Raw genomic sequence first — 22,197 nt, 5'->3', positions numbered from 1 at the left:
GCGAAAGCTCAAGTGATTTAGCTAAGTTACTGAATAATTCAATAAATTATTTTAAACGGGCCGGCACGGAACACAGGATGCACAAAATATGCTGATAAATGAGTAATCTTCTTCAAGAATTTGGCTATAAACCAGATATATACTCTTATTCGTCTCCCAACTTTCCCATCTTATTGCCCTCTACGGCTCTACACCAAGATCTTCTCTTGTATAAATTACATAAATATATTATATATATATATAGGTGCAGAACTTACTGAAAATTTGTTACCTCGATTTCTACAAATACAAGAAAAAAAGAATATAAATAACCTGCCATCTGATCTATCTATAGTCAACAAAAAAAAAATTCACAGATCATGTTCATGATGATGACGAACTACTCTCATCATCGGAACTTTCCGCCCTCATTGCTGTAATCTTAGGGAACAACGGCGGCAGTGTTGGGTTCACAGGCACCGGAAACTGACGGGCTGAGCTTGCAATACTTCGTTCGTTGATTTTTCCCACCTCTTTGCAAACCTTATCAAGGATCGACAAGAAATCCCTAACCACCATGAAAATCCTGAAAGGATGAGCTTCTTCCCTCGCTGAATTCCCATGGAAATACTCAGTTATTTCCTTAACCAAAGACAATGCGACACTCTCTTGTGCTTGAACCTTTATGATACCATCCTCAGCCTTCTTCAGGAACTCATTCATCGATTCTTGGAACTGTTTGCTACTGTTATTCAATCTCAACACGTCTGTGATCTTCACGATGCCGCCAGCTAGTTTCGATACATAGCTGCTGAGGACTTCGGAGTCCATGGCAGCAGCCTTTTTGACATTGGCAAGTTCGCTGCTGAGGCCAGCGACAACTTTGAGCCCTAGCTTCTTACACTCGAAGTCACTGTGAAGTATGTTGGTTTGGGTTTTAGCAGAGGATAAGCGGGACCCCTCTGCTCGGATGATTTCCTGAACAACAAAGTGGAGGAGGGTGGTTTTTCCGTCAGTGCCCTTGATGTCGGCGAGCTTGAGGAGGGTGTCAAGCTTGAAGGCATGAGCATCGCCGCGATTTGTTCCAACGTTCATTCGGTTCCCAGTCTTGAGGACTGCCTCTAGAAGCTTAAGGAATAATCTGCTGTTCCTTAACTCCTCACAAGCTGCCTGAGAATTGCAGAAGAATGGTCAAAATTAATCATATTTTTTATTTTTGGTACTATAGAAGTTTGAGTAAATTTTACAAACTCCCTGAATCTTTCAGGGTGTTTTGAACTCCACTGACCTTTATAAATCACAAAAAAACAACCTGAACTTATGAAATTATGTTAACTCCCTTGAACTATTGGAAATTCTAGCAATGGCATTAGCAGGTGCAGAAAACTCTAAACTGTCATTTTTTACTTTTGCATTCAGTTGTCACAATTTAAAAAGTAACCGCCAGTCCGCCATGATACTTAAATAAGACGAATTTAGGTGAGTTTCCTATGATTTGTAAAGTTCAGGAGTTTGGTGGAATTTACATATAAAATTTCTAATACAGTTCATATTGGTAAGCTTTTTCAATCATTTCTGGGGAGTCCAACAGTACATGTGCAATTCTTTGGTACAAAGAAACGACAGTTGCCAGACCAGGCCAAGACAAGTTTCCTATATGCGCCCTTGTTCAGTGATAAAACAAGAGTGAAATAACTGTGGCTTTTATGAGATTTGTTTTACATGCATAGAATAAGAACTGGAGTACATAAACGATTGAACGACTACAAATTTCACATTGTTGTTACAGAAATGTATGACCACTTGCACAATTATAGCTGTAGGTGACGTAAATAAGTACATGAGGCCTTACCCAAGCTTTTCTTCACAAGATAATTTCCTATAAGTTGCTTCTTGCATTTGGAACCTCATGACTGAAAATTGCTAATCAGATATATTGCAGATACTCCATGTTAGGGGTGAGCAAACGGTTGGTTCGTTAGGTTTTGATGATTTCTTGTCAAACCAAACCGAGGTAGATTCAAAACCAAACCTAACCATGTCAAATCAGTTCGGTGCAATTCGGTTTTGTTTGTTAGGTTTGGCCTTAGACATGTAAAGTTAAAAGAATTTTAGCTAAAAGATTACTCCTTCAAACCTTTTACTCATCTCGTATCCCGAACCGAGTAAAACTCTCGTCAACTCAACGACTTTACAAATTAAAATCAAACATTTGTATTTAATATATATAAAAATATTAGTATAATTATCTACTCACCTTGAACAAGCATAAGTTTTAGGTAATTATGTTGAGACCTGTCGGTTTGGTTATTTCAGTTTCAAATAATTTAGAACCGAACCGAACCGCCAAATTTCGGTTGGTTCAGTCACAGTTTATTCGGTTTGCACTGAACTGTGCTCACCCCTACTCCATATAGTAAATTTATATGATATTCGTGAATTTCTCGACTCGTAATCCATAGTCGAAACAAGTTTGACTAGTGTTCATTAACGATCAAAATAAATATATGATGGAACATTATAGAGAAATTTTTAATCAAGATGTTGGACATCTGAAGGAAACTGTTAATACAGTTAAGAAGACAGGCCTGCTGGAACTTCAAAGCATCCAATTAGAAATTTTTAATTTTAAAGCTGCAATCGCAAATTATTTATTCAGCATTGTCAAGACCAAAAAATTGAGCAAACAATATGTCATACTTAGTTTATGTTTATGATTTCAAGTCTAGGCTTCTGAAGCCTTGATCAATGTCCCTTGCATCCTATCCCAAACTAAAAGCATACTTGTTAAGGGATATGTATAATTATATCCAAAGAAGCATATATTAATTAGAGGCAAAATGGGAAATCTAAGAACCGAGAAAAGAATTTACCTCGAGGGTTTCAAAGGAGTTCTTCAAGTAACTGACTTCTGAATCAAAATTGGCAATGTAAAGCATGGCCTCCACTCTCTTAAATGCAAACGGAATATCAATCACAGCCTTGAGAAACTTTTCTGCTGGTCCAAGCTTGACTGGGGAGTCATCTTTGTGCTCTTTCAATTTAAGCTCCTCCTCTTTCGTAGGAGCCATTTTCAGCAGGGTCTCCAAAAGTTCAGTTCCCAAGCTCTCTGTACTACCTGCTTCCAACAATACCTCCTTCATAAATATATTATGAAACAAGATTACACAACATAGAAACAGGTAGACGCTCTGGGGAAACTGTTTACTTAGATAAGATATATTAGTTCACCGATGAAACAAATTAAGAACATAAGTATAAAATACATCAATCTCAGGTTAAGAGTGGCGTGTGGAAAGAAGTTACAGTCTCAATCAAATGGACTACATTCAAAGAAGCAAAGAGGCAAAGTTTTTATAACCTAATCTTTAAAGTAAAGGAAAAGGGTCACTAAAATGCTTATAGTTTACATCCCACATCTGCTACATGCATGAATAATTTATAATTCTCAAAGATACAATTGTGTAGTGGGAGCACATGAAGGTGTAGCTTTAGGTTGACATAGTGCTTGATAATCTCCATAGCACATTAAAAATGGGTGGTCATTTTACTTTTTCTTTTCCTTACTAGCTGTATAGATTGTTTAAATATATTGCCAGCAATATGCTTAAACCCACATATGAAGTTCCAGGCATGTGGGAGCTCTTCAATAGTTGAACTCAACCAGTACGTCTGAAAGAGACCCTCTTAAAAGTCAAAATTATTCCATGAAGACACTTTTTCTGTTTGCATGAAATCTGACCTGATATCTTCTTTTTATCATGAAAATTTATCTGCAAGTATTAGACAAACAAATTGCATGTTGGCAGTGTGAAGAATCTAACTGTATCAATATCTTTATAGCTGGTTGTATATCTTGAATTCAAAATCCAATATAACTTCTTTTAGTAGTTAGAACTGATTTAAAAATTATATATGAATTCCTGTACAGAGTTTTGGAGCAAATTGGAGCAGGATAAACTGAAAATTAGATAATCCTGCCACTTAATAACATTAAAACACGCTCAAAACAAGCAACCAACATCATTTTCTTCTTGATTTTTACTTATGTCCGTTCATCACTCATGTGGATTATTATGTTTGCGAATCAAGTAAATTTTTACCATTGTGCACTAGGTCTGAGTATCAACTGCAATAATAGACAAGACCCTCACACACTTAACCCAAAATGAACTCAGCATTTGACTTTCCCAAGCTTCATTTTGACAGTAGCTCAGAAGATTGAGCATGAAAATTACAATATGGTCTAATGTGCTTGAAAATTTCAACGAATGCAATTCAACAATTCAATCTTCTTAATGGATTCGAGAAATAGTGGTACTTCAAAGACGACTAGAAGATGCTGGTAGATACTCGAGAGAATTTAGGTGCATTTGACAACATGCAGATGGGAAGTTCCAAGTACGTAGAATTAGTTCCTCTAGTTTTAGCGTCAGGTTATGCCGGATGGATTTCATAGACACTTAAACCAATTGTAATGGAAAATTTCCGGTTTGAGATGTGCCATGAATCAATACTTGATTGCTATCTCAACCATGTAAATGTGAAAGTACGTATCTATATTTCTCGTATAATTTAGAGATAGAGAGCAGAGTGGCAAATTTCCTCGTAGAGAGAACTTCACAAGATAAGAAGAAAACAAGCATGCGTAAGTAAGCAGTTACTAGCTCCACATCAAACAAAGAACACATATTGCCACGTTTTGGCATAGAGTTTCAAACAATTCAGAGGGTTACTAAACACAGCAATATATAATACAACTCTTAAAATGATCAAAATTTTCAAAACTCCTCACCTTCCAGAAGAGCTTCACAGACCTCCTCCTTGGTCACATTCAATGCCCTCAACAAAATAGCAATGTTTTGCGATTTCTTCGGATCAAGAACCCTGTTCTCCAACTTCGGCGATGGAATCGCTGGTGGTACCTTCTTCTTCTCCTTCGGAGCTGCATTCTCAGTGTTACACCCAAAAAGTGTCTCGATCATCTCCTCGTTCAATCTTTTTCCAATAAGAATCAAGAAAATAATAAATATCCCTAAATTATCCCCAAAATTCAAAATCAGTGGGGAAAAAAAAACCTACTTGAATGAGCTTGATTTCAGCTGATCCCACACCATTGCTCGATCCGAGCTCGCTCTGACCTTATCCCAATGCAAAGGCTTCAACTTTGGCCTCGGCGTCTCGTCGTTCTTCTCTAACGAATCCGAATCCTCCATGAAATCAACAGGTGGACCCTTCAATGCGACAGATTTTGGTGTCGTAACGGCCGGACGTTTTCGAACTTGTTCTGCTCCCAATATCCAACCGGAGGCGGAGGGCGGAGGCGGAGGCGGAGGCGGAGGAGCAGCAGCCGTGGCGCTTGTTCTTGAATTTCCGCTCCGATTGGTTGAATCTCGCCGGAGTATCTAACAGAAGCCTCTGGATCCTTTCGCAACCGGCGACAGCGGCGGGATGAGACGGCGGCCTTCGCGCTTCGGCCGCGAAAGGAGTCATCCGGCCTAATCGCGGGGCGGAGAGGAGGCGGCGCCCGGCGCGGAGGAGTCGCAGGTCTCGGGTCCTTCGGCCGGGCTCGATCTCGATCGGCGACGCAGTCGATCCGAGGCCCAGACGCGTTCGAATCCGGGTACGAACTGAGAGCTCAGATCGAGCCCGCGAGAGCCGCATTTAATCGCAAACCGCTCCGAAATCCTGCGTGCAAGCTGGATCCAGTGGCTCGTGGCGCGCATTGCTTCCGACCCCTTAGGAGAGTAGAAGCTCCGTCCGTCGGAGTCAGTGCATTTTCCGTAATTAGGCCTGGGTTTCGGGACAGAAAGCGGAGCGGCCTGACTGCGGGCGAGCCAGGCTTGCGGTACGGCGACGGGCGGGAGTTCGCCGAGCGCCGACGGTTTGACGGTTTGAACAGTTCGAGTCGAAGAGAATTCAACGGCCGTAGCGAGGTAGAGGAAGCCGGCGGAGGCGGCGGGGGGAGGAGGAGGAGGAGGAGGAGGAGGAGGGGCCGCGGAGACGCGGCGGGGGGAGGGAAAGAAGGCGCTTGGCGGTTCCGGGCTTGGAGGGGCGCGGGGTCGCGGGGGAGCTGCTGCTGCGGCGTCTCGGCGGCGGGGAAGAGGAAGGAGAGGGAGAGGATGAGGAGGGAGAGGGCGATGAGGGAGAAGAGGACGAAGAGGAGGAGATGTGGAGTGGGGGTGGGGGGCAGAATGGGAAGAGGAGGGGTTGGGGTGAAGGTGAGGGGGAGATGTTGGCGGGGATGGTGGGGTTCGGGCGGAGGAGAGAGGAGGAGGAGGAGAGGAGGGAGGGGTACTCCGGAAGAAGGGGGGCCGGGGTTGGAGGGAAAGGGTATTTCCGGGAAGGGAGGGGAGGGGGTCGGGTGGGTTGAGGGGTTGCGGGCCGGGAGAGGGGCTGTGGAGGGTTCCTCCTGTTTTGTACATTTGTCGAGAGGCAGCGGTGCTGGGTTGTGGCGAGGGCGGAGAGGGAGGAGAGAGAGGGAGAGGGGAGAAAAGAGTGGTGGCTGGCGATTTTTTGATATTTATTAATTGCGTTTTGTTTGTATCGTTTCGTTATCGTTTTGGGGATTTGGACAGTTTCTACGTGGAGATGGGGAGAGTCTGATTAAAATAAGCGATTGATTGCGTATAATAATGTGTTGGTTATTGAGTAAGTGATGCGCAGAGTGGAACTATTTTGGGAAGTTGTTTTTTTTTTTTCTTTTTTTTCCGAGAGTGAGAATGAAGGGGGGGGGGGGGGGGGTGAGGACGAGAGGCGGAGAAGTCGACTCCTGATTTGGGATTAATTGCATGTAATAAATCCCTTGTAATATGTAGTTACAAATTAGTCCCTCGAATCTTAACATTTGCTCGTTAGTCCCTTCAATACGCAATTTCATTGTGATTTCGTTCCTCCGTTAGCTTTTTTTGTCATTCTAATTCTAACCACGATCGGATTAATCCTTAACCCAACATCCGTAATTACTTAAATACCCCTTTTAGCGTATGTTCCCCTCTCAAAGCAATCCAATTTAGAGAATTTACAGGATTTAGAGAGAATATTGTCATGGGAAAAGCTCTGAAATGGATTTGAGAGTGCCCCTGACCATGGGAGAAGAAGAACGTTTTGGGATCCGGGGCTCTAGGATAAGCGGGTTGTGGGTTTACACCTGCTAAAAAAACGGGTTTGTGAATTTTAAATGAGTATGTAACGGGCAAATCCTCTCATTCCATTAAATATGATGGAATACTCCCCTCGAAACTCGTGTTACTAAACTAGATGGACAAAATTGCAAGTGGCATATAGATTTGAGGGAGTAATGAGCAAATAGTGAGATATCAGGGATCAATTTGTAATTATAGATGATGTGAGGGACTAATATGCAATTAACCCTTTTGATTTTTAGGAAGGAGAGAAGAAAACAAGAAGATAACATTTTGGATGGGGCTAGAAGGCAAATATAAAGGAGATAGGGTTTGAAAAGTGAATCAATTCGCATAGGAGCGTGGACAGCAAGCTGCGAGTCCGAGTACGAATTTTATCTGAACATCATCAGTTCATCATGCTGCATCCAGCTTCACGTAAGTGTATGATTAACATGCGTAATTAGTTGAGACGTAAAATGCCTTGCAACATAATATGGTTTTTAACTTTAAATAATCATATAATATGCTTGTCTCTAACGCTTGTCACTTATTATTGTATATATTATTCTGAAAGCATTTATCGAGCGGTTAGGTATCTCAAAATTGCCTGATTCTTTCACTTTTATGTTTTTGGGAGTTGAGAATCAAGATCAACAATTTGGATCATTTTTTGAACTAGTCTCTTAAATCTTCGTATTTTATTGAAATTGGTCCCCAAAATCTTTATATTTTGAAATTTGTCCTAAATATGTAAAATATTTTGATATTAGTTCCCCAAAGCTTTCAACCAGCTGCTAACTAGATGGACTAATTTCAGAACAATTAAATAATTTGAAGGACTAATTTCAAAATTTTAAATATTTTAGGACTAATTTCAACAAAATACGAAGATTTGAGGGAATAATTTCACAATGAAATCGGGGAGACTAATTCGAGGAAATCCTAGTAGTTATTCATCCATCTTTCACATCGAGACATCGTTGAATATTAGCCTAAATTTTAAGGATTCATATCTTCTCTATTATCAAAATTGTAGTAGAGCGATCACTATTTTCTAACGTTATTGATGTTATGTGATCACACAGACAATTGTATTTGTGGTTGGATGAGGTTGTTTGAAATTGATGAGGGCCCCTTCCTTCTCAGACTTTATATCTGGTTCTGAATTGGGTGACTGAAAAGTCTGCACAAATAGAAACTCGTGAGAGGATGGGGCTTGGTTCCCCCGTGGTTCCTCCGATGATCAAGTCAGCTTGTGAGCTTGAGTGGGGAAAGTGAAGAACTGTGAGAGTTCTTGTGTGTGCAGTAATTTGCAGATCTATATCAGAAGATTAGATTCAATTACCTTGGTATCTAGAATAGTATCACTTTTTATACTGATAGAAAAAGGGTAGAATGCTCACTCCGCCGAGCAAAGTAAGGCGGCAAATGAGCATGTGCTGACGGCTGAGTCAACACCTATTTTACAGGTGTCAGCTGACGACTGGAGGAGTGATCATCTCAACATTAAATGGGAAGTGATCAGAGGCATAACGGTGCCGACGTGGTCCGATGAACTATTAAGACTATTGGGGCTAGAGGCATGATGGCACCTGCCAAGCATTAATTGCGATGTCGACGTTGTCAGTGGGGAAGCTCGAGGTCGAAGTCATTTAGCTTCGTCGAGAAGTAACGCCTTTCGAGTCGTCATCGTGAGGCGTCGAATAACAGGTCGAGTGGGCTCGACGAGTCGGCTAAGTTGGAACTCTTGTTGGTCTTGGGCCGCCAATTTGATTGGGGACTTGCATGCATAAGTGCACATGTTCGTAGCTAGCAAAAGAGTTTGTACTTAGGTGATTGGAAACACCATAACAAACGTTCATTGCTTAGTTTAAAGAAAGTTATAGTTTTTTTTTTTGAGTGAAAATTAGAAATGAGCGCAATTCATAGGATATAATGAACATTAAATTTAAAATAAATTATAATTATCAACTTGATAATTAACTACCGTTATTAAAAATAATGGTGCATCCACTAATATTTGGCAGGGTTGAGTGTCCAAATTCAAGTTTAAATGAGGTAATAACACCTTGAGCCAGAATCGCCAAATGAGTAAAACTTATAAAAAGAAGGGTGAACTCATGAAGTCAGCCTTTGCGGACATTATCTTTTTACACGGATTGCTGTAATAAATGCCTCGGTCCGAGAGTGACGTCACAAGGGGGACAAAGGATGCATGAACTAGCGATTTCTTCACTGAGTGAGAGATAGAGGCTTACGTGACGTCATCTCTAACCTATCACACAAAAATGTTATAAATTTTGTACGAACCCATCGTACCAAAATAGTATAAATTGTGCACCAAAATGGTGTAAAAGTCACATCAAACAGTAATTCATCTCCAATCTACTACACTATTTTTTGCACCAAAAAATGATATTCTCTGTATATTCTTTTTTATCTACTTTTATATTATTATTTTTTATTCCATATATTTTTAACTATTTCAATAATTAACCGTACATATTACATTTTATTTTTTTCACATATTTTTCAAACATAATGATTTATTATTTAAAAAATTAAACTACTAAAACAATAAAATATTATTTTATTAATTAAAAAAACTTGATTGGTAAAATATTATAAAATATTACAATAAATATTATTTTATTAATTAAGATTATTGGGGTAAAATTATAAAATAATATTTTATTATTTTTATTATTGATATTGTCAAAATATTAAATTTAAGAACACAACAAAAAATAAAATATGGTAAAAAAATGGCGTGATGAACAGTAATAGCGTGATGAACAGTGCGACGCTATATTTGACGTCGCACTGTTCTTTTTCACCAAAATGATGCGGGAAATGGGGCATGGATGGAGAAGGAATAATCTTGTTGTACCAAAATGACGCGAAAAATGGAGCATGGTTGGAGATGCTTTTAGGGGGTGTTTGTTTTGATTTTTTTTTTGGGATTTCAAAATGGGATTTGAAATCCATAAATGATGTGGCTTTTAGGATTTGAAATCCATAAAGGGGGTTGTGTTTGCTTCAACAATATTTTGGGATTTGGAATGCTAAAACTTGTAATATTTTGTTTGTTTCATCAATATTTTGGGATTTGGAATACTATAAATTATATATTATAATATTATATAAAATTTTAATAACATATATTATATAATATATAATATATATATATATAATATTATAGATATATTATATATTTTATATATAATATATAATATATATTGTAATATATAAATTATATATTATTTTATATAATTTATATTATATATATATATTATATTATTTATATATTATTTATATATATAATATAAATAATTTAATATATATATAATATATGATGAGGGGAGTCCGCAATCGAAATTTATATTATCTGAAGGGAAGCACCGAGATTGGCCAGGTTGCTTCGGCTATTTCAGAAGCTGACATGAGCAGACTTTGGCACTATAGATTGGGGCACACAGGTAAAAAGTCACTGCAGGCATTATGCAAGCAGGGGCTATTGAAGGGAGCCAAGAGTGGGAAGATTGAGTTCTGTGAGCACTGTGTTCTTGGCAAGAAGACAAAGGTGAAGTTCGGGACTGCCATTCATCAGACGAGGGGCATCCTGGATTACGTGCACACAGACGTTTGGGGTCCCACCAAGACTGCATCACTTGGTGGTCGACATTGGTTCGTCACTTTTGTAGATGACTATTCTAGGCGTTGTTGGGTGTACACCATGACAAAGAAGAGTGAAGTCCTAAATTTATTTGTGGAGTGGAAGAAGAGATTGGAACTGCAGACTGGGAGAAAGATCAAGACGTTGCGATCCGACAACGGTGGTGGGTATACTTCTGACCCCTTTCAGCAGCTATGTCTAGACGAGGGCATAGAGAGACACTTCACGGTTAGTCATACACCGCAGCAAAATGGGGTGGCAGAGAGGTTGAATCGGTCTTTACTGGAGAAGATCTGATGCTTATTGTCGCAGAGTGGTTTGGAGAAGATCTTTTGGGCTGAGGCACTTACATATGCGAGCCACCTCATTAATAGGCTGCCTTCATCTGCGATTGAGGGGAAAACCCCTATGGAGATGTGGTCGGGAAAGCCAGCACATGACTATGACCAGCTCAAGGTATTCGGGTGCCCTGCATATTATCATGTTAGAACTGATAAATTGGAACCTCGAGCTAGGAAGGCCATATTTGTAGGATTCAAGCGTGGTGTCAAGGGATACAAGCTTTGATATAGATGTATTATATTAAATATTATATTATTATAATATTATATATAATATATTAATCTTATATTAATCTTATATTATAAGCATTAATACATCAATATCCAACCCACATCCTCTCTCAAGTGTAGAATTTCACAAATGCCTAAATATAATAGTTTTTAATATTTTGGGATTTGATATCCCAAAATTGGTTTTGAAACAAACAAAGTTATTGATTTCTAAAACCTTATATCCCAAAAAAAAGATGGAAACAAGAGAGAGGATTTCACAAATCCTAATAAAATATTATTGTTTTATAATTTAGGGATTCAATATCCCCAAAAAAAAGTGAAACAAACAAAGTTATGGATTTTTAAAACCACAAAAAAGCACTTTTTACATCCCAAAACTATCATATCCCAAAAAAAAAGCAAAACAAACACCCCCTTAGAGTCCGTATGTGCGTATAACCAAGAACTAGGGCGTGACAATAAAGAAACGGGCGTGGCAGAGGAGAGAAGAAACGAGAGCAGGGGTCGGTGAAGAGTAGATACAAGAAACAGGGGTCAGAGGTTTAACAACGTCCCATACACGGAGACGTATCTTCTTCTGATAGCATTGCATCACGTGATCACGTGGGGGTGTACAAAAAAAAAAAAGAACTTGATAATGATTTTCATAAAACATTAAAGGCGTTGGAAAAGCTGGGTACGAATACTATCCAGGCGTTCTGATCGGAGCATGTCCACCGCAAAAAAGGGTGTTTTGGTAATTGCCTCGGCTCATGTGTGGTCGGGATGTTCCCACGTAGAGCGAATGTTCTGATAGAATCATTACTTAGAGACAGTTTGGCAAACGGAGTAAAACTAAACCAGGACTGGGAGAGCGAATGTTCTGATAGAAACATTACTTAGAGACAGTTTGGCAAACAGAGTAAAAGTTGGTCAGGACTAGTCCTGACCCAGTTTTGTGCTAAACTAGTTTTGTTTTGTACTAGACCCCCCTGGTCCAAAACAAAACTAGTTTAGTGATATTATTTAGGCACAAAAAATAGGGTCAGATCTAGCCTAGAATTTTGACAAATAAAAAACAATACAAAATTAGGTCAGGCGCAGTCCTGAGCCAATTTTACAAAGTTGTCAAACACTCCCTTAAGATCAGTTTGAGAATAAATTAAATTCATTTTGTAGAAAAACTCTCCATTTTGAGGAGTGTCTCAAAAAATCCTGATAACTATTTTCATTTAAGAATATTCTTTTTTTAATTTGAGCATAGTAGATAATCCATTCAACTTTAAAGTTTTGAAATAATCCACTTGATATCCTCTCACTTAACCCCCTCAACTATGGGGCGATATCTCGAAAAATCTCCCTTGACTTAATTTGAGGAAGAACTCCTTTATGTTTTAGCATATTGTAGATAACTCTAAAAATCAACATCATTAGATCTAGCGTGTCACAAAACAAGTAGGTGACTATGAGAAGATGTACACTAAGTCAGATTAGTGCTAGTTTCGATGAGCATAAATAGATCTTCTTAGAACCAGTTATGAGTTACGATTAGTTGGACTAATTTCAAAACTGATTTAGAGCTAATAATTGGTTATTTTTCATTTGATTGAAGTTTGAGTGAGATTAAATTTAAATGTCTTTATTTGTTCCTCTTACCATATTTTTGAGATTAGACATAGTATCGGGTTAATTTCACACCACTGTCTTCTTAGAACGGTTCTGATCTGATCGTTGGCCAAATTTAAGGTAGACTTAAACTAAGTTAAGTCCAGGTCATGAAGTTGCCAAACTAAGATTATATACTTGATCATAATTTATTAAGTAAGCTTATACTATAATTATTAAATTAGAATCTTGTTGGGGACGCAGCTCAACAGTGTGAAAAGGAAGAAACATATATACGGACGCACGTTGACGTTGGGCGGCGAAAATTGCTCGACGGAGAAAAAGGACAAAGCCAACAATATTAATGTCGGCAAGAGAAAGAGGAAACCAATTTGTTTGTTAATCAATTAAATAATAAAGAAGGTATACGCTAATTAACAACCGCATTAGTCTAACCTTGCACCCAATGCACAACGCCCAGCGGCACATGAACCATAAAATAGAAAGAAAACCATGGTGATTAATTAATTAATTAATTAATTAATTAATTAATTAATCAGAGTTACTTAACGAGGACAGTGCTCGAGGAGGCTAGTAATTGAGCAGAAGATTCTGAGCAGAAAATAAATTTAACCAAAGCGGAAACTTGATTATAGTAGCTCTTTACTACTTTATCAGAAACCTTTCTTTTCTCGCTCATTTTCGTGGTGGCCAACGTCTATATTGTGTTGAGATCTCCGTACAACGGCACGTTTGATCTGGGGGCAAGAAGAATATGAAACGGATCTTTGCACTTTTGCGCTTAAAAAGATTAGGCGTACGAAGTGATTCACAGCTCTCTCGACAAATTCGTATAAGCAGTGGTAGTCTATGCATGGCCTTTTGATCTGATAATACTAATAATCAATATTAATGATGAATCAAAAAGATATACAAATTTTTGTTTAAATAACCACAAATTCTTAAATCCGTTATTTCAAGAATAAGCATTATTTTGGTGCGTTCAGAAATTGAATAAAGGCAAAGATTTAACTAGGAAAGTATTTGTTTCTCGCCCCGTTCACTTCTGAATTGGGAGAAGTTGGTCACGACCCGGCATACATTGTGATCACGTGGGTGTGGGGGCCACCCATGAATCGTTTACAATTGAGAGAATGGAGTTTGTGGGCTTTTCCGCGTGAGCCCAAGTTCGTTTTTTTTTACCACAAAACCGCATGATTCTTCGGTTATATAAAGGAACAAATACTGTTCCTAGGGTTGAGCGAAGGAGGCAGAGCACAGGAGGACTTGTTGGCGGCTACAGTGTGCACGCACAGAAGGTTTGAGTAAAGGGAATTTGATTTTGTGTAGCCTTTTTTGTTAGGGTTTGTGCATCCTTTTGTGAGAGATATTTGTGAGGGATTTGAGAGTTTGTTTGAGGGTTTAGATTGAGAGTGATTGTAAACCCTAGTTGTATTCTCTCCCTCTATTAGTAGATCTCCCCCCTCCTTGCCCCGTGGACGTAGGCAATTTGCCGAACCACGTTAAAATTGGTTGTACTGCTTTTGTGTGATTTGTAATAGCTTTTAGGGTCCCTCGACGCGCAGTCCTAGAGCTGACGAGAGGAAGAGCTAATATCCTACTTTGATAGGATATAGGCTTCAGATTCTTGTTCCCTTTGAGAAACAAGAATTCTTATTGCGACCTGACTCTCTTGTTGTGCTGCCAAAGTGCTGCCGAAATTTCCGCTGTGCGCAACGGTATTACTATTAGAAGGACTATTGGAAGGACAAATATGTTATGAGAACAATTTAAAAAAACAACAAAGTGGTTTGAGTCTAGTCTACCTACCATTCTCTTTTTCATTAAGGATGTAATTAAAGTTGTTATATGAACTATATAAATGGGAGCTATATATCAATGTAGTCATCTACTTATTTGAGACGTGTAAAGCTCATTGCCTTGTAGAAAAGTGAGAGACAGAAAAAATCACGTCAAAGGTGCAGCCTACAAATTTTGAACTCTTTGAAAAAAGGCCATACTCATGCCTTTGAACACCCACGATCTAGAATGTGAATTTTGTTGAAGTGGTTTAAAAAAAGGAGTGGAAAGGTAGCAAACATGATGTTTAGGGATGTACATGGGTGCTAACAATGTGATCCCAATCTGTTTTTATTTTAAGATATTCTTACATAGTTAATAGTGTTAAAATATAATTAGGATGCAACAAGTCCAATATCAATCGTTTCTTTTGTTAAGATGTAGTCCTTACCATATCTCTGGTTTGAGTAATAACAAACTCTCATTTGGTAGTAATATTAATTGAGATGATATAGTACAGGTAAATACAGGTATAAAAGTGTACGAGGTGAAACAACGTGAAAACAAGTTCAAAAGTAAATTTCAGCATTTCTACCGTCTATGGTAGGCATTGACCATCAATGGTAAGAAGAGCTCATTGATGGTCAAAATACATCATTGATGATTTTTTTACTTCAGAGACTTTTATATCATTGATGAGCTTCTCAACCATTGATGGGGCCTCGACACTGTCGATGGTTGAGAGCCATCATAGATGGCAAACATGTTAGCTATAGATTTTTCATATTTAATCTCAACTGTTCATTGTTTATATATTCTCTAACTTCTATCACGTTTGGGATATCTCTTTCCTGTCCTATTGGAAATTTTATATCATTGAAAGAGAGGGAAGAATTCTATGGTTTTGATTTGTGAGAGATTATGTTGAAGAGTTTTACCATTGAAGCATCGTCAAGTTCTCACTCGTCACGCACAACATCTTCATATCTTTTCAACAAGGAAATTTGCTGTTAGATTGATCTTCTTTACTGTTCCTCATCGAGCTACGCTTATATTTTTGAAGGACAGTTTGTTTAACAAAAGGACTATAAGATATTTCTTATATGCTAAGCTTTAATTATTGTTTTTGGTTTTGCTTTAAGCTTCTTTGACAATGTACTCAAATTGGAGTTACTCATTGTGGGAGTTAGGTTAGACGAATGGTTTTGTACGGATTCTAATGTGTGGTCTTGTAAGTTTACTAAATCGGGATTGTGATTCAAGTTAGCTCTTTGCATAACGAACAAGTCTCTTCTTGAAAAGGAAGAGTAGACATAGGATTGTCATCCGAACTGCTATAATATCTTGCATATTCCTTGTTGATTGTTCTTGATATTTGATTATTGTTCTTTGAAAAATTAAAGAAGAAATGAGAATAAAATTTTGTATTAATCTCCCTAACTGACTTAGGAAAAGAATGAATACAATCTCTCTTTGCAATCTCTCTCTAACTGATTTAGAAAAAGAAATTATAACTCCTATATATCGGTTTCTCGATTTACAAAAGAGAGAAGGGATCAACAGAGACCCTGCCATTTATTTAAAACTAGGTTCTTCTTGGTGTCGATGGGAGCTTGATTCTTGTATCCCGTTGACGATCCGAATGCTTCACCTTGTGAAACTTGGTCTTCGCCTCTTGACTCGACGACTTGGACGAACTTGCAAAGCAAATTTTAGAACTCTGAACGAGCTTAGAAGAACTTGACGAGCAAGTTGAAAACTCTGCAAAAGAGTTGATTTGAAAAAGAGATTTCAATCCCTTTTAGCTGAAATAAACTTTCTAGACAAGTTAAACTGGAGCTGATCAAGATGCTTCGAAAATCCCACCTTCAAAGCCAAAATCAAGGCGATCCCAAAAGCCGATCCTCTAGGATGATCCCCAGATCTCTCCCCCCTCACTAAGATCCGAACCAAAGATCCCAAGCTAAGATCCGAACCTTCAGATCCGAAAATCATCAAAGGTCCCCCCTCCAAAGAGATCTTTGCTGCTGATCCCAATCTGCTAGAATATCCGATTTAAACTGATTTTTAGCTATTTATAGGGGATTAAGGGGTCTAACTAACCCCTAAAATCGCTCCTTAGTGGGGGTGTAATCCCCCTCAAATCACGGGAAATGGTTTTGGAACCGTTCAGCTCGTGTTTAAACGAGTCAAACACGAAATCCGCGTTCTAGAAATGAACTCTACGTCTTGAACTTCAGACGCGGAGTTGGGCTCTACGTTTGGGGTTAAAAATGCAATGGTGAATCCTGCGTTTGAGTCTGAAAATGCAATGGTGAACCCTACGTTTTGTTCTTACAGTATCCATGCAGGTGCCGACTGAGGTGACGCCAGGCGAGCACGACGATGACACGGAGGATACGAGTACAAATGTGCAGGATCAGGAACCGACGGCTCAGGTTCAGGATTCTATTGCGGCTAGGAGACAGAGGAGAAACATACAGATGCCAGCACGGTATGCCGACACAGTTGCGTATGCACTTCCGGTGGAGAGTATCGATGAGTTAGTGCCTACTACATTCAGAGAGGCCGAGCAGAGTTCGGAGGCTGATTCGTGGCAGGGGGCTATGCAGGAGGAGATGGAATCTCTTCATAAGAACGATACATGGGAGCTTGTTGAGCTTCCAAAGGGGCGGAAGGCAATTGGTTGCAAGTGGGTATACACGAAGAAGGAGGGCATTGAAGGCACTCCGTTGAGATTCAAGGCTAGGTTGGTTGCGAAGGGCTATGCACAGGAGGAAGGGATAGATTATAATGAGGTTTTCTCTCCGGTGGTGAAGCATTCTTCGATTCGGATTTTGCTAGCTTTGATGGCACAGTATGGTTTGGAATTAGATCAGTTGGATGTGAAAACGGCATTTCTTCATGGTGATCTTGATGAAGAAATATATATGACTCAGCCATTGGGATTCCGAGCTGCAGGGAAGGAAAAATTAGTTTGCAAACTGAAGAAATCGCTATACGGTTTGAAGCAGTCTCCTCGACAGTGGTATAGGCGATTCGATGGTTTTATGCTTGGTCATTCGTACACTCGGAGCCAGTTTGATCCTTGCGTATATTTTCGCAAGTTGAAAGGAGGTGCGTACATTTATTTGTTGCTCTATGTCGATGACATGTTGGTTGCCTCTATTTCCAGGTCGGCTATAGATGAGTTGAAAGTTCAGCTTTCAAATGAGTTTGAGATGAAGGACTTGGGTGAGGCCAAACGCATTTTGGGAATGGAGATCGGCAGAGACAAGAAGAAGGGCAGAATTTGTTTGACACAGGTGGCTTATTTGAAGAAAGTTCTACAGCGATTCCATGTTAGCATGGATACGAAGCCAGTTAGTGTACCATTGGGAGCCCATTTGAAGCTTTCAGCTGGTCTTTCACCAAAGTCAGTTGAAGATCGTGAGTTGATGTCGAAGACTCCATATGCGAGCGCGGTTGGGAGCTTGATGTACGCAATGGTATGTACGAGACCAGATTTGTCACAGGCAGTAAGCATGGTATCGAGATACATGCACGATCCAGGAGTGGGTCATTGGGACGCCGTGAAATGGATTTTGAGGTACATTCGAGGTACGCTCAATGTTGGTTTGGTTTATGAGCGGGACACTACAGGTGGGCAGCTATGCATTGGCTATGTTGATTCGGATTATGCTGGGGATTTGGATAAGCGCCGGTCTACGACGGGGTATGTGTTCACTTTGACCCGTGCGCCGGTGTGTTGAAGATGCACCTTACAGTCGACGGTGGCTTTGTCTACGACGGAGGCAGAGTATATGACAGTTACGGAGGCTGTGAAGGAGGCTATTTGGCTTCGAGGACTTTTGGAGGAACTTGGTATATCGCAGAGGTCCGTCACTATTCATTGTGATAGCATGAGTGCTATCTATTTGGCGTGCATATTCGTGATTGTTGAGGCCGTTGGCGGCCATTTGGGTGAACTACGTTCGGCTTGATTCCTTGGGCAAGAGGATACGTAGACAGTCTTTGAGATGCAGTCGGTTTGGATTAGTTGATTTTGATGTGGGTGAGATTGTTTGGACTCTCGTTCGGGTCCTCGACTTGTTATGGATTGGGTTCGTACTGGACACAACAAGTGGGACATTTGGATGCATTTGGTGTCGGCTCAGTTTTAGAAGAAACTTCACCGAGGTGGAGAATTGTGATCACGTGGGTGTGGGGGCCACCCATGAATCGTTTACAATTGAGAGAATGGAGTTTGTGGGCTTTTCCGCGTGAGCCCAAGTTCGTTTTTTTTTACCACAAAACCGCATGATTCTTCGGTTATATAAAGGAACAAATATTGTTCCTAGGGTTGAGCGAAGGAGGCAGAGCACAGGAGGACTTGTTGGCGGCTACAGTGTGCACGCACAGGAGGTTTGAGTAAAGGGAATTTGATTTTGTGTAGCCTTTTTTGTTAGGGTTTGTGCATCCTTTTGTGAGAGATATTTGTGAGGGATTTGAGAGTTTGTTTGAGGGTTTAGATTGAGAGTGATTGTAAACCCTAGTTGTATTCTCTCCCTCTATTAGTAGATCTCCCCCCTCCTTGCCCTGTGGACGTAGGCAATTTGCCGAACCACGTTAAAATTGGTTGTACTGCTTTTGTGTGATTTGTAATAGCTTTTAGGGTCCCTCGACGCGCAGTCCTAGAGCTGACGAGAGGAAGAGCTAATATCCTACTTTGATAGGATATAGGCTTCAGATTCTTGTTCCCTTTGAGAAACAAGAATTCTTATTGCGACCTGACTCTCTTGTTGTGCTGCAGAAGTGCTGCCGAAATTTTCGCTGCGCGCAACATACATCCAAATAATGAATAATAATTGAAGAAGAAGAAGGGGGTAAAAACCATTTCGCCAAATGGTCTTTTACTTAATATACAAATGTCGAGAATAAAAAAGATTTACGGTACGTATGAAACGTAATAAAAGCTAAATGCAAATATGCACACAGTAAAAAGAATATAAAATTAAGTTTTATTACCAATCTAGTATTTTGTTGAAAAATTAGCTTTGACTTGTATTTATATCATTCCGTAGAGTAGAAAAAAACATGCTAGGAGTGAGTAGAGCTGGAGACTGATCTGAGTTTAGTTTTCTGTGGCGAAATTTTCCCCCACGGGAAAAGAAGAGAATTGATCAGTTTCCTTCCGCGTTTTTAGGCAAAAATTCAAGTCCAGAGGTAAGTGGACCCATAGCATTCGCAGCCAACTTTAATAATAATAAAATGAAAAGCCTGCAAACAAACAGCTAATCCTGAACTTTCCACTTCTATCCCCAGTATAAAAGTTAATATATATTTACCATTTGCCTTATCTTTTCCCCCCCCTAAACTGTACTGAGTCGTTCTCAGATCCGTATATAATATGTACGACAATATTAAAGCTATATTGCTTAAATGTCGCACTCAGGGGTCACAGTGACACCGACAGTTTCTGCCAACGTGCAAAATTATTTTCGAACGAGACGTAAGATTGATTATTACCTATTTACTGCTTTAAAAACTAATTAAGAGCCCTTTCACTGATAAACTAAGTACCTCGTTTTCGAACTAAACCGTATGCATGCAGCACACACCCACACCTCACTGTTCACGGTTGGCACGTAGCCGGCTGTGTTAAAGGATAAACTCAAACACTGTCATTTTATTTTTAAGTTGTTTGGAGATAAGAACTCTGTTTAGTTTCCAGGTTTTAGAATTCTGTTTAGTTTAGTTTTTCTGTTTACAGTTTGTTTTTTCCAGAGATTATTAATAGAGTTGTACTCGGTTAAGAGGAAAAAGAGAGAAGGAAAATAGATGTTTAAGCATTGACAGAAAAGGAAAACGTGTACTCGGTTAAGTTGTTTTTTTTCTGTTTACATTAGGATAGCACGAAGTCTAAACGACTCTTTTGCATGTGCATCATATATCAACATACCTTCCAACCATAACTGTTTTAGCTCATCAATTAAGGGCTCTAAGTAGACATCAATATCATTACCTGGTGCATGCTTACCTGGTATCAGTAATGAGAGTATCATATACGGTTGTTTCATACAAAGCAGTGGGGGTAAATTATATGGCATTAAGACAACTGGCCATGTAGACCAACCTGAACTCATAACCCCGAACGGATTGAATCCGTCGCTAGCAAGCCCAAGTCTGACATTTCTGCATTCATGAGCGAAATTGGGAAACGTCTTATCAATATGCTTCCAAGCCTCTGCATCAGCTGGATGTCTCAACTTACCATCTTCTATACGACCCTCTTTGTGCCACCTCATGCTCTTAGCGGTGTCTTTGTTCATATACAGACGTTGCAATCTAGAAACTAATGGAAAATGGCGAAGCACCTTAGCTGGAATCTTGCTCTGCATGTACACTGACTCTGTTGTCCGCCTTGTTGAAGAGCGGGTGCGTTGTTTCCATCGAGATACTCCACATGTTGGACATTCCTGAAGTTCTTTATTATCCTTATAGTAGAGAATACAATCATTGGGACACGCATCAATCTTATTGTAATCAAGTCCCAAATCGGAAACAATTTGCTTAGCCGCATAAGTTGTTTTAGGAATGCTACGCTCTCCTCCTGGAACTACCTTCCGCAACAAATCAAGAAGCATTTCGAAATAAGTATTTGCCATTCCACTGAGGTTCTTAATATGCAAGAGCTCCAACATAAATGAAAATCTGGAGTACTCGGTGCAACCTTCATACAGATCCTCTTCACTATCCTCTAGTAGTTTCATTATACAATCCAAGTCCTCAGGAATATGAGCATCTCCAAAGCCTTCTGGGTCATCAACATCTTGAATCTCAGTTGCATCTTGGACATCATCTACGATATCATCTTCACTGTCATTGTTAATATCGTATTCGGTATGGCTAGGTCCACCTTCAGTTTGTAAATTTTCTGTATCATCTATATCAATAGCATGACTGGCATCAACATGCACATTTGGTACTTCAATTTCAGTACAGCCTTCCCCGTGGTAGGACCAATATTTATATTCAGCGTAAAACCCAGAGTTTGCTAAGTGACTTCGTATTTCATCTCTATTTTTCAGCTTCATATTCTTACATATATAACAGGGGCAGTACATTGCACCGCTACTTAAATTATTTGGGTTCATTTCGGCATACTTCATGAAGGCTTCACATCCATCCCTATAACGTCGATCGCGAAACCGTTCAATCCTAGGGATATCTATCCATGACTTGTCCGGAATTTTCCTCATCTGTAGGTAATATCTAATTAGAAACTCTATTTGATAATAGATAGTATACCCATATATTTTATACTATTCTTAAACATACGTTGCAGCATTTAAGTTAGGCTCATTGACTTATGTTTGAAACTCATTAAGGTAGCTTCAACTAATTAGCACCGTCTAACGGCTGTCATAGGAAGGCTTCTATCCCATTAAGAATATAGTAGTGCTTACATCCAACT

The 22,197-nt window shown here is 39.5% G+C and overlaps 2 protein-coding genes across 2 annotated transcripts; both read right to left on the bottom strand.

Moving 5' to 3' along the window:
• Positions 216-5,437, bottom strand: LOC109837558 (formin-like protein 1). The gene is made up of 4 exons (XM_020405859.1): positions 5,062-5,437; positions 4,775-4,977; positions 2,853-3,097; positions 216-1,149 (listed from the first exon to the last, which is right to left on the bottom strand). Exons 1-4 carry the CDS (start codon positions 5,193-5,195, stop codon positions 364-366), a joined length of 1,368 nt encoding a protein of 455 aa, XP_020261448.1. The 5' UTR covers positions 5,196-5,437; the 3' UTR covers positions 216-363.
• Positions 20,621-21,982, bottom strand: LOC109838783. The gene has a single exon (XM_020407209.1). It carries the CDS (start codon positions 21,980-21,982, stop codon positions 20,621-20,623), a length of 1,362 nt encoding a protein of 453 aa, XP_020262798.1.

The sequence above is a fragment of the Asparagus officinalis genome, chromosome 4 (assembly GCF_001876935.1).
Source record: "Asparagus officinalis chromosome 4, Aspof.V1, whole genome shotgun sequence".
Lineage (NCBI taxonomy): Eukaryota > Viridiplantae > Streptophyta > Magnoliopsida > Asparagales > Asparagaceae > Asparagus > Asparagus officinalis.
This window is presented reverse-complemented; position numbering and strand designations above follow the sequence as displayed.